Below are 18,807 nucleotides of genomic sequence, written 5' to 3' on the forward strand. Positions count from 1 at the left end.
CTATAATGAAACTAAACATAAATTTTTTTTTTAACATTTATTTTTTTCCTTAATGTTTTTGGAGAATCAAATATAACTTAAATGTTTTCTTCATAATTTAATCTAAAATGCCAAAAAAAAAATGTTATGTGAATCAAAATTTAGAATTAATTATGGTTATGGTTTAGCCCTCATCCAAGGGTTAAACCCGATAGTTTCCCACCTAATATAAATTCCCCTAGAAAGTTAAGTTATCAAGTGTATTTGCACCATAATCAAAATTAGTCTTAATTTCAAATACACTTTATCATTATTGGTTTTAAATTCCATCCTCCTTTCCTGCTCCAATTGGCGACTTTCAAAATTTACACGGAGAATTTTCGAGGCAGTGGCCCTTCGAGGGGCCGTCTCACTAATCGAATCTCGCGGCTGACTGTCTTCCATCGCCTAGCTTCCAGCTCCAAACAAAAAGAAAAGGGTTGTACGTCAAGTTCAGAGTGAGAGTGATATTACGACGTACTTTCCCACAGATGACGCCAGTTGTTGGAGCTGAATTTCCCAAACTGCAGTCCTCTGCTTGCCGCACGCCTTTACCTGCAACCCAAGGCTCACCCGGTGTTGCCACGAGTTAACCTCCTTCGATGGTTAAGTTAGCTGGGGCTTTTTCCAAAGAGTATTGTTTGCATCAACTATTTATTTTTATTTTTTATTTTTTTTACCTCTCTTTTTTATGGCCCGACCAATTGGATTCATATATCTTTTATCTACCGATACGTGCGGAGACAATGGGGGCATTTTCACTCCTCGTCATCGCTATCCACTTTGCTACTTCCAAGCAGTTATAGCTCCCTGCACTAACCGTCCCCACTACTCCTGGTGGTTAACTCCTCCACGTCGTATCTTACCACATTTCTTTCTCGGTCATTCACGCTGACCAGACTCTAATCCTGGCCCAACTTCGAGAATGCAGAGGAGGGCCTTAGGCCCATTAACCCTATTTATGGGGGTACCCATAGGAACTTATTTTATTTTTATTAAATAGATATTGAAGTGATATTATAACAAGACCCTACATGTAGGAATGACAAAATTTAATATGATTCACAAATATGAATCCAACCCAATATAATTTTATGGGTTTAATTAAGTATAATTAAGTATAATCGTGTTTGAGTTAAATTGACATTAACTTGCATAATTCACTTAATAAATATGTTATTTTTAAACTAGTCCATATAATGCGAATTTAACCCAAATTAATCTATCTAACAATCATATTAATTAACATAAATATGCTCTATTAAGAGATTAGTTATTTAAATTTATACAAAATTTAACTTGATTTGATTATTAAAAGACGGCCAACATTTCTATCAGTGGAAATTACTTATTACTTTGTGGGTTATAATCGTTATCTTATTAGGTTCAACAATTTAATAATTATATTGTATTTATGTTTATATTTTTAATCGGATTGTTATTTATGTGGTGTATGGATTGAACTAACTAATCCAATGACGGAGGTTTGACACGACCATCAACACGAATTGTGACCCCTTCCTACATGGCGACCGGATCCCTCAGAAACGGGTGGGAGATTTAAGTTCTATTGTTTATAAATTATAATGATCGTAAAGGAAGGAATTGGGAATCTATATAAGATGAGTTGACAGCAAGCCTGGGAGGAAGCGGATACCCAAAAATAGTCATCATGGCAGCAGCAGCAGCTGGGCGGTTCATGGATCTAGATTTAAGGAAGGGCCACCTCGGAAGCTCACCGCACCCTACCAGCCACTCGCTTCATGTATTCCATCGAGTAAATTAACATCGGCTTTCTTGATTCATTTTATTTCATTTGAATGTTTTCGGTGTTATAATTGTGTAAAGTAACTGTAAGGTTGTGAAACGGGCGCAGAGGTATGAGTCGTGTTCACTGTCGATGAATGGTTGCCAAGGAGACCCCAAAATTCCCATTGGAACCATCCAGACTCGGACATTTCCAGGCGTTTCAACGCACTCACTCGCCCTCGACACCCTCAGCTCCGCCATCTCCCACTTGAAATCCGACCCACCTCCCTTCACCTCCGGGATTCTACGTCTCCAGGTATGCTTCTCCTTCCCCTTCTCCTTAGTCCTTCCATTTCCCTGTTCAGTTTTTGAGTACTGAAAAAGGGAGGCCGGAGTGAGACTTATCTGCAGTAGGCTAATAGCTGAAAGCTGAATCCAGTTGGGAAATGGGATTTTGCCAAGTGGTTGGCTCCCGTCCAACCACGTGGAATGAAACCTTACCCTTAAGAATCACCAATTGGGGTTCAAACTTGAAACGCATGATTTCTTCATCCTTCCTTCCAAAATCCCACCTCTCTCCATGCAATGTGTTTAGGTAACATACAAAGAATGACATCTTTGTACCATATTTTGTTCTTATATTCATTTGAGATTTATTTCGCTTTTTTATTTGCTATAAATATTAAAAAAAAAAAATTAAAATAATAATTTTTAATGTAGTCATGATGATTCATAAAAGAGTTTAAATGGGATAAACCTGTGAAGTCACATGCGTAATATAACATAATATTGATCCAAAGTTGCGAATACGTCAAAGTCCAGTGGCTTCGATGCAAAATCATAGAAAATAGGCCTTTCCCGCGTAAATAATAGGTTTCAAAACCCTAATTCTGACGGTTGGTGCAAATCCTGCAATTGGTGTTTGAAGGTCCCAATTCAACAGAAAATTGAAGCAATTGATTGGCTCCACGCTCAACAAGAGCTTCTTCCCCGCTGTTTCTTCTCCAGTAGAAGCCAAAGTAGCAGTTTTGATCCATTCATAGACTCCGTCAACGGAGATGGCAACGGTTTAGAGGACCACGATTTGGTTAGTGTCGCCGGCATCGGCGCTGCAGTGTTCTTCCGACATATTCATCCATTCTCATTGGACGATTGGAAGTCCATAAAGAGGTACTGCTTTTGAATGGTTTTCGTTTTATTTGAATATGAAATTCTAGGCTTGGATTGCTACCACGTGTTTGTACGCTTGATTGACTTTCTTTACTAATTTTGAAGGTTTCTTTCCAAGAAATGCCCTTTAATTCGTGCATACGGGGCTATTCGGTTTGATCCAAGAGCTAATGTATCATCAGAATGGAGGGCTTTTGGTTCATTCTACTTTGTGGTTCCTCAGGTGCACCATCTTTATATAAACTCCTATCAGACTGAAATTAAAATGTAAAAATAACTGAGTTGCCGAAGTCTGAATTCACGATACACAGTGTGGTTGTTCAATAGTTAGTGAACAAATACTGTACTTCCACTGCCTAAAAGCTAAAGAGGGAATGACTGAGAGAAGGCTCACAGCTCGTTGTTGTTGTCTTCTGACAGAAAGAGTGTCCCCTTTTTATAGACCTTCCTGGATAGGACAAACTTAGAATATAGATTCAACTGTGAGATATATCAGATATGGAAATCATCTTCATTTGGTTCAAATATTGATATCAGAATTAGAGTCTATCCCCACAATCGGGACTCTTTTTTGATGTGCATTCTTGGGCTCTCAACCAATGAGCCCATCCCATGTAAGAATAACTCTATCAGTATACAATTGGCATTGTGTATTTTAAAGCATACTAGCTTGAAGGGCACATGTGATGCATGTGTTATGTTGGATAGTTTTTATCCCATGTGTTCAGGTCCATAAAAAATTTAATAAATTAACCATGAGACAAAAGAAAAAAATGGAAGTAGCTCGATTTCTAAACCAGAGATTCATAGGGAAAATATGCATCTTTTTTTTTTTTGGATATTTGGAAAACAAAAAATAAAAATATTACATCTTACTAAATGACAGGTGGAGTTTAATGAGCTTGAAGGAAGTTCAGTTCTTGCTACAACTATTGCATGGGATAATGCCCTTTCATGGACATGGGAAAAGGCAATTGGAGGACTTCAAGCTACAATGTGCCAGGTTCATAAGATTGGGATACAGTTGCCATTTTAGAAGTAGCTGATTTGTCAATTTTGAGTTACATATTATAAGTTTTTTCATATCTAAATGCAGGTTTCTTCTATTGTTGGGAAGTTGAGGAAAGAAGTTTGTAAAACATTTGTCCTCAGCAATAGTCATGTTCCTAGTAAGGCATCTTGGAATCTTGCTGTTAATAGAGCTTTGCAGATAATTGGCAGAGCTGACTCACCCCTCATTAAGGTATTGAAGAAGCTATATGCTACTCCCTTTAATTTTGCTGGCCTCTTTTTAGGGTCAACCAGTTCTAGTGGCAGCTAGAAAGATGCTCCAACCACTGGTAGGTGATACAATAGTGCCTCTTTTTTGGCTGATGGTTAAATTTCTACCATATTCATTCTACATTTTTTTACCTTATTTCCTTGTAAGTTATCCTTAAGTGCATCAACTTTTCCACGGAAATTTTTAGGTGGTACTTGCACGTAGCAGCAGGGTTGTGACTACTTCTCATATTGACCCTATAGCATGGTTGGCTTGTTTACAGGTATTTTTTTTAATCTTAGTGTCATATTCAGTGGAAACTTCAACATGTTCTGTATAGTTGTGAAATTAGCAAGCATGATTGACCTAAGCTTCTGCAGGCTGAGGGACAAAATGCTTACCAGTTCTTTCTTCAGCCACCTGATGCACCAGCATTTATTGGGAACACTGTAAGCTATCTTTATCTTATTATGTAACAATAAAGCTTATTTACTCCTTTCTCTGCATGGTTGTATGCTTTTATATGATTATTTGCTGTTTATTCCAGAAAACTTTTCTGATAAAATAGGTTTTGCATTATTTCTGGTGGTCCTTCTGGTTGTAGTTGAGAGGTGTTCTAAGTAGTTGGGCAAAGCAATTCACCTAAGGATAATCATTTGGAGTCTGGACTCACTCCTTTGTCCCACTTAATTTTATGCATCTTGATAATATGTCATTTGGTGTAGCAACATATTAAGTATATGCCACCACCATATTGAGTTTTGTGATAGAAAATCATACCTTGAACACACATTCATTTTTTCCAATCCCTGGGATCAATGATACACGATATTCAATTCGATTAGACCCCATGGTTAGTAAATGAGAGAACAGAAAGCTAGAAAACTTTAGTTCATACTATTTTCAAAACTAGAAACGTTTAGATCTGAAGATTTTTTCTAAATCATTTGTTATTACAAATCTATCATATATAACCAATAAAAGTTATTGAAAAAAAAATTATATTTTTAAAATCTTCTGTAGTAAAAAGTATTGAAATATCTAGAATGTAAACAGAATAATATATGAAACAATACTAGTCTTTTGAAGGAAACTTATACTTTTAGTCAATGGGGTAATCATTAGATCCAAGGAATATTAATGTTAGGTCTTAGGAAAGCCAATCAGTTAAAATTGATCATTGTTACAATGATTGACATATGATTTCATGCTCATAATGTAGTTGTTGTGATTGTTTAATTTTGTATTTAGTGCTAGTGATATTGTACATGCTATGACTGTGAAATTCTTGTGATTGTTTAAGTTTTGTAATTACTAGTGACATTGCGCATGCTATGAATGTGAGAAAGGTGATACTATCTGGAATATGCAATTTCCATAAAACAATCCTCTGATGGAGTGCTTTTGGTATCAGACTTTAAATTACATTATTTATCTTACTTAAAAACCTAATATATTGCTTGCCCTCAGATAACAGTAGATAAAAAAATTATGCCCTAAAATTATATTCAGTTGTAAATATATCTGAATTTCTCTATGTTCAACTTATGAAGAAGCAGAGCTTTTGAAGATATCCAGTATACCTTTTTACGATTGATGTTGAGCTTAAGTGGCTACCTTCTAGTATTTACTTCTATGGAACTCTGTGAATAGCCAGAGCAACTATTTCACCGAAAACGGCTTTGCATCCACAGTGAGGCTTTGGCTGGAACCCGTGCTAGAGGTGGATCAAAGGCTCAGGATCTTCAAATAGAACTTGATTTACTTTCAAGGTTTACTTTTGTCATTTTAGACTTGGAGAAAAAAAAAAAGAACAAAAGAATACATGGAGAGATTTATCATATTTAACAATTCAAAATTTTTTGCCCTAACCTATCTTTGACCACTCGAACTTCTAGTTATATCACTTCATTGTTATTTATTTTTGCAGCCCCAAGGAAGACTTTGAGTTTTCTATTGTACGAGAGAGCATACAAAGAAAGCTGGAGGTGGGATGACTTTGGGATACATTTTCTAGGAAATCTATAGTATTTCTTTCTTATAGAGATATTCTTTTGTCGATATTTAGTTTTTTGTTTTAGCTAAACTATCGGCTCGGAGCCTTTTTGAATAATTGGACATTGATTGTTCATGCATCCATGACACACATGCCTCTAACTTTGTTATGGCTTGTGGAGTACACTATATTAACTATTTAATGAGTGAATATTTCTCTACTTGTTTTCTGCTTTTCAGGCCATATGCAGCATGGTGTGGGTTGAACCAAAGAAAGCAATTCGAAAACTCCCCAGAATTCAACATCTATATGCCCAATTGTCAGGACGATTGAGAAGTGAAGATGATGAGGTGAATATCAATGTCCTGTACTGTTCCATGATCAAGTTCCCTTCATGATAGCATGTTTTGATGGACTTTCAATTCAATTTTAATCTTTACTTCCTCAGCTCTGTATTTGCATTGCCTTGAATACTGTTTTCTTCCTGAGCTTCAACTTTCCATGGATGTAGAGTGTGTTCTTAAGTTTTTTCTAGATGTTGAATGTTTCAAACTGTTCATCCGTGGGAGATCTCAACACCAGCTCTAGCTTAACTTTTGTTGATTACAAGATTCGCTTGTTTGCTCTTTTTTGTTTTCCAGTTTGACATCTTGTCTTCTCTTCACCCAACTCCAGCAGTTTGTGGGTTTCCTAGAGAAGAAGCACGGCTTTTAATCGCTGAAACTGGTATGCACGTATAATTTTGTTTTTTTCCATGTTGTAACCATTCTTTTTCCTTCTTGGGTTAATTTACTAATTACTCCAATGAATTCAATTATGATTTTAATTCTAAAGAAGAAATTTGTAACTTTAGCCAAGTTATAATGTGCAAAATAATGGGAGATGATAGTAACTTCTAGTTTCCTTCTTGTAGAAAAGGGAGTACAATATACTTACAGTCAGCCTCACCTTGAATGCAATAAATAACTCACATTTCAGAGACTGAAGGGTCATGCTGATGTGCTTCACAACCTCGAAAAGTGACATTATAATTTCACTAGTCATTTAACCTTGTCATGTATAGTCCATAGTAAGTTTACACTTGAAGGTTTGGCATCATGGTTTGTAGGTGAAAGATTGGAGGGTGCGTTACAGTGTGATAGATTCAGCATTCACTGAAAAGTTGTCAGTAATTTTACCAACATTGTCATCTCATTTTTTTCTTTTGTGCTTAGCATCTTAGGGTGTTTTGCATTTTATTTGGGAGAAAGTTGGATAACCCAAACCGTATAATGATTGGAATTAGTCTGTGTAGGGCAAATTTTCCAAGGACAGATTTTCTAACACATGCCTCAACCTCCATCCATGTAAATTCCATTTGTTTATTATTATTATTATCATCATCAATTATTATTTGGTACTTTCACAATTTAAGTTGACGTTCCTGCTTGTTCCATAGTTAGCCATATTTGATTCCTATGCATTTATGCAGTTAATTGTTTGATATGTTAATTCAAAATAGTTCATAAAAAGAAAAAGAACCACATAGTTGACCATAACAGAGGCTAGATTTCCACCACTGAGTGCAGAGAACTTAAATTGCTCAAAATTTCCAATTCTAAGAATTGAGCCTATAAGAATCTGAAAATTCACAAAATTAGAATTATACCGTTTAAGGGAGTCAATGCTATTTGTTAATATAGTTGTTGTGGTTGCTGAGCTGTTGCTGCTTGTAGTGATACTCTGGTAGTGGCTTTGATGGGCTAGTGTTATTAATGTGATGTCATTAATGTGGTGCTGGCAGTAGTTGTGGTTGTGGTTGTGAATCTGGTGGTGCAAAGAGGAAATGGGGGTGGTGGTATTTTTGGTGGATGTGATGGGGAAGTAATTTGGTGAAGTCATGATGGTACTAATCACACGGCTGTGACATTGGTGAAGTAGTAGTTTGTCCCAGGCCTTCATTTCTATTGAGCTTACGTAGGGTTTCGGTTTTTTTCCTTAAATCCATTAATATTGCAACATGAATAACACTCGTCTCATTAGAAGTTGTGAAGCTCTCTTGAAAATTGAAGTTCCATCCTTGAATCTGAGTTGGAATTTCAGTTATGCCACAGAACCGTGCCTCTGTTATGAGTTATGGGATTTGGGATTGGGGGTTGTAAAATTCAAATTTAAATCTCACCTCAATTTCATCCCTAAGTTATGCACCAAAGATAATGTAGAATTAAATTAGAAAACATTGGGTAGGCATGGTATCTTACTATTATTTTGGATTTTAGGAATTTAATCTTTTTCTCCCTTTTTACTAGCATGTATTTCCACAGTACAGGTGGATTAAAAACCATTTGTGGATCTTATGGTTATTGTTCTTTAATGAGTCAGAACTGTAATTTTGATACACATAAGAAACAACCCATGGATTGTTTTTTGGTTCCTTCCAATGGAAATCAAAGTTTATTCTTAAATATGTTTTCCAGAAATGTTTGACCGAGGAATGTTTGCCGGTCCAGTTGGATGGTTTGGTGGAGGAGAGACCGAGTTTGCAGTTGGGATCAGGTCAGCCTTAGTGGAGAAGGTAAACTAAGTAAATCTTTCTTTCTTAGCTACTACCTTTCTCTTAGATTTGCAAATTATGCTGTTGGAGTAAGAATTAGACTTGTTCCATGTTACTTCCAAATGACAACTCAAATTCAACAAGGTTTTGAATAAATTCATTGTAGTTACCATTAAGAGGATTGGTTTAAGGTCTCCAAAGTACTTCAAGAACATCTGTTTAATTGTTCATAAAGTTTTTTGGCATGCTTAAGCCAGCCAATTTGTTTCCCAGGGTTTTGGTGGATTAATCTATGCTGGAACTGGGATAGTTAGAGGAAGCAATTCATCTTTAGAGTGGGAGGAGCTGGAGCTCAAGATATCTCAGGTGTTTATTTTGTTTTTTAAAGAAAAGAAAATTTAAAGATGTGCATGTAGGCATGTGTATCTCAGGTCCATTTTTCCCCTTCTATTTAGATATACATGTATGCATGTGGATGGAACTCTATCTTATAGTTTATAGGCATTGCAAACACAATCATAAACAGAATGTAAAAGGGTGTGAAGAATTGATAACTTTATGCCATTGATGTTTATGATGAACAACAATAATGGATGCTAAAACCCATTCTATGTGTCTTGGTGCCTCTTGCAGTTCACCAAACCAATAAAAGTTGAGGTGCCTCTCTCCTGATACAAGGACGTGATAACACAGGCAGAATCAACTAAAAGGTTAGTGGTTCTAACAGAAAGGTTTCTGGTCAGTGGGGATCTCTTTAAACTTTGTTTTTGGATGGTGAACTGAAAAGGCACGATTTTCTTTTTGAGGTGTTGGTATGCTAAGAAATTTGATTGAGAATCCTTATCATGTTTGGGTTTACCACCAAATATCTTCTGAATTCTGCATCTTGTGTGTTTGAACAACACAAAACTTCTCTTTATACTGTTCCTTGCATTAGTACCTCAATTCCTTCATATGCTCTGTTATCACGTAAGCCTTGCATTAATTCTCCTGCAATGAAGTAAAATAAAATAATGACAAGAGCCAACACTGATGATATTAAACTTTAGAATCCTCAGGACTGCCAGAATTCCTTGCATCCAGAAATCGGAGTCATGAATTTATCTTCACATTTATTTTGTTCAAAATATATTCACTGAACTGGTTCTGGTTTGCTTGAGCTATTTTCAATTTGACTGGTGGAGTCACTAGTGCAATGCCCAATTTATTCTTGAAAATATTTATAGGGGACCCTTGAAGTCCTAAATACCATGATGACTGGTATAATGGAATTCCTTTAAACCAAGGTCCATTGGTGGTGCATATAACTACAGGAATTGGCCAACCTTACCAACAGTAAACTTGAATAGTCTTATCCATTCTTTTGGTCATTGACAAGATTTTAGGTTGTTCAGTGTGATCATTATGTCATTAAGCTACCGCAATTCATGAAATTTCCAATTCACTGGTTGGGAAGTATATTTTCCTTTTATTAAAATGAAAACAAGTAAGTATGAGACTTTGTCCGATGATCCAATGATGCTTCTGGGATATTCATTTGCATTTATGCATATCTTTGCTTCTAATTGGGGGCATTAACCATTTGCACATCACAGTCAGATGTTATCCCAAGGAATCATGTGATATCAAATTTAATGTCCTTTTCTTTCAAAACATCAGAGGAAAGAGATATTTCACAGAGAAATATTCATACATTAAATTGTTTTTCTTTCAAGTTATAGGCCATAAAGAAATCAAATCTTAATCTTTACCACTAATCAAAATTGTTAGTTTGTGGGGTGGCAGATATCCTGAAGAGATGACATTGGGATTTTATCGAAGGGAAGATCATTTCAGCCAATTGTTTCATATCTCATGTTCTGGTTGCCCGGTTTCAATTTGAACTGTTCTTATGTGAAGAAAGAGTTTCAAGACAGTCTGTTTGTAGCTTTGGATGGAGTTATTAAACTGCCAGTTTTTTGTCTTTGGCTGGTTTCCACTGTCTCCATTCATGATAAATGGCCTGGATATAAGTACATTCTCTTGTAACTTGTTTCATAGAAAGCCCAACTTGGGATATTTGGTAATTTGATTGAACATTTATTGGAGTTAATGAAATAATTTGTGCATTACTTTCTAATGTGAAACTTGTATTTTTGCACCATATTATATTATCATGAGCAGTATGAGTGTTTCTTCCATTTCATACTCATTCTTGCAACTGAAAATGACTGGTTTTGGTGTGAGGATCCAGGAATCTAAAAAGAGGGCCATTGTTGGATTGACATTACTCAATTAATCGATCTGAGTATTTGCCCTAGTATTAACTTGCAGAAGTCAGATGTCACCACCTAGCAAAGCAGGGGCTATCTGGCGAGATGAATTTGTTTGGGACTATTTCTTGTACTGCCAGGGAGTTGGATGAAAATCAATTTTCTGTATTTAATACACACCACTTTGCTCAACTTGTTATATCATCCTTGGTATTTCCTCAGAACAGGTCTTCCTTTGTATCATTCTAGACTCTCAATTGGCAATATAAATCTGATTGTTGACTGATCCTATGTGCTTTACTGATGTTGTCCATGAGATATTTGATCCCTCAACATTATTCTTCAATTATTCTATATTCACAAATGGAATGAAAATACAGTATATCAATTTACAGGTAGTATATATCAACAGGGAAAGTTGAACAAATGATCAACTGATTCATATGTACCTTTCTGGAAACTGCTATGCTTCTTCCTGGTGTCATCCTTATGCCAGTCTTTTTCCCTCATCTCTCTCACTCAAAAACAAAAGAAAAGCAGCAGCAGCGACTATACATTGTTTTTTGCTCTGCATTTTCTACTCTAGTTTCTCTTTATGGGTATATATACTAACATGGCATCCCTTCGCTGCAGCTAAGAGCACCCGAAAAGCGTGTTAGCCTGGTGACAAATTCCCCAGGTTTTGCCCTGATCACATATTTGTTTGAGAAATCAAAATTAGGGTCTCCAGATTCAACGAAGAAGGCCCCATTCATCATCAGATCCCCCTGTGATCTCCACGTCCAACTCTTCCACACACTCTCAGGTGAGTAATCCCTCTTTGTCACCTGCACCACACCAAGCATGGAACACTGAGAACAGTCTGAACATGATCTTCACGTATTTCATGTTACTTCTGTTTGCATGCTTGTGCTTACCTCTTTAGAGTTAATGTCAGGAGGAGCGATGAATCGGTTACCCTGGCTGAGTATGGTAGGATGTTGGCTACCCCCTATGGCGTACATCAGCCAATGTGTGTAGTCATTGTTGACAACATGGAAGAATCCCCACCGGCATCTTGGCATCCTTTGTGTCAACCCCTGGCCGAAGTGGTTGAAAGTAATTGTTATTTGCATGATTGCATCACCGGAGTAACCGTCGCTTGCACCAAACAACATGACCTGTACAATCAACATGTAAGTTGATATTTCATAGTCATTGAAAATTAGGATTCATTAATTAATAATACTACCTCATTATGGTGAGTGAAATGGCAGTTGGAGATGGTAATAGCAGTTGATGCCATGATGGCATCTATTAGTCCATCAGCACAATTCGACATGGAAATATGATCAATCCAAATATTTGTGGCCCCGAAAATCGATATACCATCCCCATCGCTTCTTGTGCGGAAGCCATAGTGGCTGGCCGAGTCCCGGATCAGGCCACCATTGCCGACCTTAATATCATGAATGTGGAGGCCATGGATGATGATATTATGCACAAACTGCAGAGTCAAGCCAGCACCATTGGCAATGTGCACATTGGCTCCACGGGCATCAATGGTTTTATTACTGGTCATGATCAGCTCCTCATTTAGCCTGATTGCCATGCTATGGGCAAATATGATCCAAAGTGGCTCCTCCTGGATCACGGCATGACGTAAAGTCCCGGGCTTGGGGTTCACCATGTCATTGTCAGACGGATCCGTCACCACATAAATTTTGCCACCTTTGCCTCCAGTTGTCTGCTGCCCAAACCCAAGCACACAATCAGCTAGTTTCATGCGGTTGCTAGCCCAGTCACTTCGGCATCTCCAGCACCTGTCGATTGGGTTTGTAGCCATGCATGGTCCTGAAAATTTACTCAAATTCCTCCTTGTGTGGTTTGTGCTATCAAAGCTCCTGTCCCATAAAATGTTACGTTTTTATACCAAGTCACAGCCCCATTGTGATCAAATATTGGTTAATAATGCTCAAAACCTGAAATATGCATGATGTAATTGAGTTAATGCTTTAGCAAATGGACTTACTTGTGGACCTTCTTGTTGAAATTATCTGTCACTTTCTCTGGATGGGGGTTATAGGCCTGGAGGGCGGCCTTTCTGGCTTCCTCCGCTCGAGTTTGCCACACCTCATCGAAGTCGCCTATGTTGGCAGTCACGGCTGGAACTATAACCAAAAATGTTATTAAAATTACTAATCTCATGTTAACTGCTTCCATTACTTTTTCTCACAATATTTTTCTTCTGGGTTTTGCATCAATTGTTTTTCTTTTCTCCCACTTTTTTGAAACCTTTTTTTTTTTTTTTTTCTCGGTGTAGCACAAAAGATGTGGTCTAACTCTACGTGTTTGAAAGCTAACACCCCGGTCGTGGTTGGGGTGGGTTGGCCTTTGCCTTTGTGTAGGGACTTAAATAATAATGAATTGCCCATTTAAAAATCAAAGCAACTTGTCTAAATCAAGAAAAGAGATTTAATATGAGAAGCAGGGAGGGAAGAGAGGGGAGCCACTTCACCACAACTGTCAGGTGCTACTCCATTTGCTTTGTTCTTCCTTTATTTGGATAAACGTAAGGTCAATCATGGGCATGTTTTTGGGTAGTTTCTTGCAACACGTGGAGGAAACAATTCTACATATAAAGAATAGGATGCTAATTTTTGTTGGGTTGATCAGCACCCAACTATATGGTTTCCGTTATCTGTGGGCTCCATTTCCTTTGATGGGTAACCCATGTGGGTTACATATATTTGGGCCTTTTGGTTGAGGTTTTGTTAATCTTGGGCTATATATGTAAACCCATTTCCTTTGTTGTGATTCAAAATTGAGTCTCTGCAATCCAATCAATGATTTCTTTTTGAGGTTTTTATTGGATAGAGCTTTCCTATAGCCTTCATGCTCTATAATAATAATAACAAAAAAAAAAAAAAATTAACTTTGAAAATTGTTGGAATCTTTCAAATCCTTACAAAAAGATTCTTTTATTAAATTCCCAACAATTTGTGGGATTTCAAAAGCAAGGAATGGTACCTTTCGTCTGTTAGAGATTATGATGAGTTAGAATCCTAGGTCTAAACATTCAAGAAAGAAAAAAGTTTGGAATAAAATTCACATGGTTGAGCAAGAAAAGTTGGTCCATTTTCTAGCTATACATACAAAGTTGGTCCCTTTGCTTCCTTCATACCTTATCAATGCCAAGCACAAAAGAAGGGAATATTGCAGATGTTAGTAAATGGGAGGAAAAAGATCATGTCAAAATCAACATTGCAGGTATTGAATAAATTTCTTCTCACCAATCTGTTTTATCATCTTTGGAGGCTTACTTGGTGAAGTTACTTTGAATTTTTTCTTCTTATTAGAGAATAAATCATCTGGTAAATCTATGAATCATAGTTTAACTGCTCTTCTTATTAGCCTATATTCACACACACAATATTTATTGAAACAAATGTATTCAATGGAAAAGTAGAATGTTGTTAATCTTTAATTTGTTCTTCTTATTCTAAGCCGATCGGAAAGACATAGAGCTGAGCATTGAGGACGCAAGCAAGCTAAAAATCAAATATAAGAAGCGTCTCCAAATGATCATCCCAAAGCAGCAAGAATCTAACAGCTCTGACACCAATGAAACTCAGCCAGTGAATACTACTAGCATCCCAAAGGAGCAAGAATTTAACAGGACTGACATCGACAAAACTCAACCAATGAATACTACTAGCATCCCAAAACAAGAAGAAGATAGCTCTGACACCAACAAAACTCAGCCTATGAATACTACTAGCATCCCAAAGCAGCAAGAATCTAACAGCTCTGACACCAACAAAACTCAGCCAGTTTATACTACCAGCATCCCAAAGCAGCAAAAATCTAACCGCTCTGACACCAACAAAACTCAGCCTGTGAATACTACTAGCATCCCAAAGCAGCAGGAATGTAACAGTATTGACACCAACAAAACTCAGCCTATGAATACTACTAGCATCCCAAAACAAGAAGAATCTAACAGTTCTGACGCCAACAAAACTCAGCCTGTCAATATTACTAGCATCCCAAAGCAGCAAGAATATAACAGTTCTGACACCAGAAAAACTCAGCCAGTGAATACCATCAGCATCCCAAAGCAGCAAGAATTTAACAATTCTGACACCAACAAAACTGACCAGTTTGTGAATACTACTAGCATCCCAATGCAGTAAGAATCTAACAGCTCCGACACTAACAAAACTCAGCCACTGAATGCTACTAACAACTCTCCGGCTGCGAATACTTCTTACAACCCGGAGGTCACGATTGATGAGTCAGAAAAAGGTGCTAGGAAAGGAGGGAGTAGTGAACAAAAAGGAAATGAAACTATGTTAGAAAATGTCATGACCAAGTTGAAGTTGTGCAAGGGGACCGTTATAGCGGGTTTTATAGCCTTTTCATTAGGGTTTTTGCTGCGTCCAAAATTCAAAGTAGCTGGACATTGATGGAAGGAGTTGGTGAATCAATCAACCTGCAGTGTTTGTTTATGATGCATTTGTATATTCACTCATTCATCTCATGGTTGTACCCTTTACGTATGATCCACATATTGAATGAAGCGACTTAATAAGAATCCCAATTCGCCAATGAGCTTCTGTTTGTCTGCTTGCCATATATCTTCTTTTAAATTTTTGTCAGCATAAATTCAACCACTGATCATGTGAGCTCTTTGAATTTTGTAGACAACAACATATACCCATCGAAAGAAAACCCCAGAAAATTCTCTCAAGCCATCAATTTTCAATCGATTTAATTTTCAGTTTAAATTCCAAAGCTCTCTGTGGGTTGTATCTGTTCAATTGCGGTCTGCAGAAATTGATCAATGGATGAACCTTACAAAATGATAGATAAATCAATCTGTATCAGTTCATTTACCAAATAACCTCATGCACCCACTGCTCTCTTGTTGCTTCCTCAGAAACTTGGTTTGTGTCCTCAGTGATGGGATTCAAAGTTTTTTTTTTGTCTCCCTCCATATGAGTACTAACGGTTGATGATCATGAGCACTCCAAGATATAATTCCAATAGCTCTCGACGATGTCTTCTCTATGAGCATGTTTAAAGGAAAAATTGATCAATCTATCTAAAGTAATAATAATAATAATATAATAAAGAAACTTTGAGAGGTGTTTGAACCTTTCAAATACCTACAAGAAGGAAAAAGGTTCTTTTTTATGAGTAGACGGGTTTTGAATATCACGGATTAATTCCCAAAAGTCCATAACTTCTAGCCTAAAGGTTGGAAATATCTAAGGTGCTCAATTACAAGCTAAAGGATTTTTGGCTTATCAAATCAAGTGAAGTTATTACAGACTTATCAAATGAGTAAAATATTTTATTCCTTTTTTTAAAGTTTGAAACATTCTTTTATCAAATTCCCAACAAGTGGGATATCGAACGCAAGGAATAGTACCTTTCCTCGGTTAGAGATCATAATTGAGTTACAATCCTAGGTCTAAACATCCAAGAAAGAAAAAAGTTTGGAATAAGATTCACATGGATGAGCAAGAAAAGTTCCATTTTCTAGCCATATATACAAAGCGATAAAACTGATTCAGTCACCATCACCACAGGCTACTAATATTGTATCAGCTCAAGGCCTAACATCCCTCTGCTTCCTTCATACCTTATCAATGACAGACAACACAGCAGAAAAAGGTATTTCAGAAACACCAATTTCAGATGTTGGTAATTGGACGGAGGATGGAGATCGTGTCCAAATCAATATTACCGGTATTGAATAAATTTCTTCTCGCCAATATTCTGCTTTGTCATCTTTGGAGGCTTACTTGTTGAAGTTACTTGAACTCTTTTCTTCTTGTTAGAAAATAAATGATCTGTTAAATCTATGAATCATTGTTTAATTGCTCTTCTTCTTAGCCTCTCTATATATACACTCACAATTTATAGAAACAAATGTATTCAATGGAAAAGTAGAATGTTGTTAATCTTTAATTTGTTGCTCTCATTCAAAGCTGCTGGGAGAGAGGTAAAGCTGTGCATGCCATCCCCTACGAAACCTCTCGAGATAACCATCCCAAAGAAGCAGGCTGATGTAAAAGGGACTGTCGAAAAGCCAACGCCTATTTCAAATGTTGGTGAATGGACGGAGTATCAAGATCATGTCCAAATCAATATTACCGGTATTGAATAAATTTCTCGTCGCCAATTTTCTGCTTTGTCATCTTTGGAGGCTTACTTCTTGAAGTTACTTGAACTCTTTTCTTCTTGTTAGAAAATAAATGATCTGTTAAATCTATGAATCATTGTTTAATTGCTCTTCTTCTTAGCCTCCATATACACACACACAATTTATAGAAACAAATGTAGAATGTTGGTAATCTTTAATTTGTTGCTCTCTTTCTAAGCTGCTGGGAAAGACGTGAAGCTGTGCATAGACCAACAAACATCCCCTACGAAACCTCTCGAGATAACCATCCCAAAGAAGCAGGCTGATGTAAAAGTGAAAGGCGAAACCCCAAACGACGGAAGTGACAAACGGACGGGGAAAGTCGGAAGTGACCAACAACAGAAGGGATCAAAAAGAGATGAAACTATGTTAGAAAATGTAATGATCAAGTTGAAGGCGTACAAGGGGATCGTTATAACGGCTTTTATAGCCATTTCATTAGGGTATTTGCTGCGTCGAAAATTCAAAGTAGCTTGACATTGATGGAAGGAGTTGGTGAATCAATCGACCTGCAGTGTTTGTTTACGATGCATTTATATATTCACTTATTCATCTCAGGATTATACCCTGGATATATGATCCACATATTCAAGAAAGTGACTTAATAAGAATCCCAATGCACCAATGAGCTTCTGTTTGTCTGCTATATGTATCTTCTTTTTAATTTTTGTCAGCACAAGTTTCAACCACTGATCTTGTGAGCTCTTCGAATTTCATAGAAAACAACATATTCCCATCAAAACAAAGCCCCAGAAAATTCTCTCAAGCCATCAATTTTCAATGAATTTAATTTGCGGTTTAAATTCCAAAGCCCTCTCTGGGTTGTATCTGTTCAATTACGGTCCGCAGAATGGAGAAGAAAATGATCAATGGATGAACCTTACAAATGATAGATAGATCAATCTGTACTGCCCACTTGTTGCTTCCTCTGAAACTTGGTTTGTGTCCGGAAGAAAATTCTAAGCGATGGTTTCATAAACTTTAGGGCTATGTTTGCTTTCGAGAATTATTAACAAAAGAAAAAAAATAAAATAAAAATAAAAAATGATTTTCTTCGAATAAAAAATATATAATTAAATTTAATTAAAAATTTATATATTTTCAAACTATTTAATTCTTGAAGAGTTAAACTAATTAAAATAAATTTGAAATAATAAATAAAAATAATTTCTTGGTTTTAAATTTATTATTTATTTTTATTTTATTTTGTCTTTTTTTTTTCTTATATTTTCCCTCAAATTTATGGTGAACCAAACATAATTTAGAGATTCATAATAGGAAAATAAGAAGTTGGACATAATTATCATTTGTTGGGAAGTTGGAGAGTGCATGCCTAATGAGTTGAAAACTTAATGGAGTGAAATCATACTTCTAATTTTTTTTATTGATTATATATTTTCTAATATGGTTCAAACCCAATTTTCTCGGTTCGTTAAAGTTCATACCATCAGTAGTAACCCAATATTATGGATATATGAACAACCCAATTTTATGGATATATCGAGATATATTGAGAATAATGACAGATATTTTTACATAAAATATCAATGAGATGAAAATTGATAAAAACTTGTGAAAATATTAAAAGAAATTTTAAAAAATTATGTAACAAGTAATAATAGATATTTTGATATT

At 36.3% G+C, this 18,807-nt stretch overlaps 4 protein-coding genes across 18 annotated transcripts; 3 read left to right on the top strand and 1 right to left on the bottom strand.

The window, feature by feature from the left end:
- The first annotated feature begins 1,371 nt into the window (after positions 1 to 1,371).
- On the top strand, positions 1,372 to 13,026 carry LOC117904864 (isochorismate synthase 2, chloroplastic). Of its 15 annotated transcripts, none has more exons than XM_034817656.1 (18): positions 1,392 to 1,783; positions 1,877 to 2,083; positions 2,696 to 2,937; positions 3,043 to 3,160; positions 3,824 to 3,940; positions 4,034 to 4,180; positions 4,407 to 4,481; positions 4,579 to 4,647; positions 5,852 to 5,970; positions 6,129 to 6,186; positions 6,434 to 6,544; positions 6,836 to 6,920; positions 8,651 to 8,748; positions 9,001 to 9,093; positions 9,361 to 9,437; positions 10,498 to 11,784; positions 11,917 to 12,154; positions 12,236 to 13,026. In XM_034817656.1, the coding sequence occupies exons 1-15, from the start codon at positions 1,691 to 1,693 to the stop codon at positions 9,397 to 9,399; spliced, it is 1,671 nt and encodes a 556-aa protein (XP_034673547.1). In that variant the 5' UTR covers positions 1,392 to 1,690; the 3' UTR covers positions 9,400 to 9,437; positions 10,498 to 11,784; positions 11,917 to 12,154; positions 12,236 to 13,026. The 15 variants fall into 15 exon arrangements, with proteins under 15 accessions (XP_034673560.1, XP_034673558.1, XP_034673561.1 ...); XM_034817657.1 differs by having other exon boundaries at positions 1,394 to 1,795; positions 1,895 to 2,083; positions 10,513 to 11,784; XM_034817655.1 differs by having other exon boundaries at positions 1,394 to 1,783; positions 10,513 to 11,784.
- LOC117904866 (pectate lyase-like) lies at positions 11,565 to 13,309 on the bottom strand. Its single transcript, XM_034817671.1, has 4 exons — positions 12,991 to 13,309; positions 12,211 to 12,862; positions 11,897 to 12,139; positions 11,565 to 11,806 (listed from the first exon to the last, which is right to left on the bottom strand). Exons 1-4 carry the CDS (start codon positions 13,179 to 13,181, stop codon positions 11,588 to 11,590), a joined length of 1,305 nt encoding a protein of 434 aa, XP_034673562.1. The 5' UTR covers positions 13,182 to 13,309; the 3' UTR covers positions 11,565 to 11,587.
- Positions 13,310 to 14,134: 825 nt separating this feature from the next.
- On the top strand, positions 14,135 to 15,512 carry LOC117905193 (dentin sialophosphoprotein-like). Its single transcript, XM_034818134.1, has 2 exons — positions 14,135 to 14,228; positions 14,466 to 15,512. Exons 1-2 carry the CDS (start codon positions 14,150 to 14,152, stop codon positions 15,152 to 15,154), a joined length of 768 nt encoding a protein of 255 aa, XP_034674025.1. The 5' UTR covers positions 14,135 to 14,149; the 3' UTR covers positions 15,155 to 15,512.
- Positions 15,513 to 16,532: 1,020 nt separating this feature from the next.
- LOC117904909 lies at positions 16,533 to 17,797 on the top strand. Its single transcript, XM_034817720.1, has 3 exons — positions 16,533 to 16,715; positions 16,958 to 17,125; positions 17,351 to 17,797. Exons 1-3 carry the CDS (start codon positions 16,616 to 16,618, stop codon positions 17,647 to 17,649), a joined length of 567 nt encoding a protein of 188 aa, XP_034673611.1. The 5' UTR covers positions 16,533 to 16,615; the 3' UTR covers positions 17,650 to 17,797.
- Positions 17,798 to 18,807: the final 1,010 nt, after the last annotated feature.

The sequence above is a fragment of the Vitis riparia genome, chromosome 17 (genome assembly GCF_004353265.1).
Source record: "Vitis riparia cultivar Riparia Gloire de Montpellier isolate 1030 chromosome 17, EGFV_Vit.rip_1.0, whole genome shotgun sequence".
Taxonomy (NCBI): domain Eukaryota; kingdom Viridiplantae; phylum Streptophyta; class Magnoliopsida; order Vitales; family Vitaceae; genus Vitis; species Vitis riparia.

Bases quoted from the DNA above. Each gene is read 5' to 3' on its own strand.
- LOC117904864 (XM_034817656.1), top strand. From the start codon at position 1,691: ATGGCAGCAGCAGCAGCTGGGCGGTTCATGGATCTAGATTTAAGGAAG. The intron at 2,084-2,695 runs GTATGCTTCTCC...TGGTGTTTGAAG, and splicing joins CCGGGATTCTACGTCTCCAG to GTCCCAATTCAACAGAAAAT. The intron at 4,482-4,578 runs GTATTTTTTTTA...AAGCTTCTGCAG, and splicing joins CATGGTTGGCTTGTTTACAG to GCTGAGGGACAAAATGCTTA.
- LOC117904866 (XM_034817671.1), bottom strand. From the start codon at position 13,181: ATGGAAGCAGTTAACATGAGATTAGTAATTTTAATAACATTTTTGGTT. The intron at 12,863-12,990 runs GTAAGTCCATTT...TTTATGGGACAG, and splicing joins TTCAACAAGAAGGTCCACAA to GAGCTTTGATAGCACAAACC. The intron at 11,807-11,896 runs GTAAGCACAAGC...GGTGTGGTGCAG, and splicing joins CTGACATTAACTCTAAAGAG to GTGACAAAGAGGGATTACTC.
- LOC117905193 (XM_034818134.1), top strand. From the start codon at position 14,150: ATGCCAAGCACAAAAGAAGGGAATATTGCAGATGTTAGTAAATGGGAG. The intron at 14,229-14,465 runs GTATTGAATAAA...TCTTATTCTAAG, and splicing joins TGTCAAAATCAACATTGCAG to CCGATCGGAAAGACATAGAG.
- LOC117904909 (XM_034817720.1), top strand. From the start codon at position 16,616: ATGACAGACAACACAGCAGAAAAAGGTATTTCAGAAACACCAATTTCA. The intron at 16,716-16,957 runs GTATTGAATAAA...TCTCATTCAAAG, and splicing joins TGTCCAAATCAATATTACCG to CTGCTGGGAGAGAGGTAAAG. The intron at 17,126-17,350 runs GTATTGAATAAA...TCTCTTTCTAAG, and splicing joins TGTCCAAATCAATATTACCG to CTGCTGGGAAAGACGTGAAG.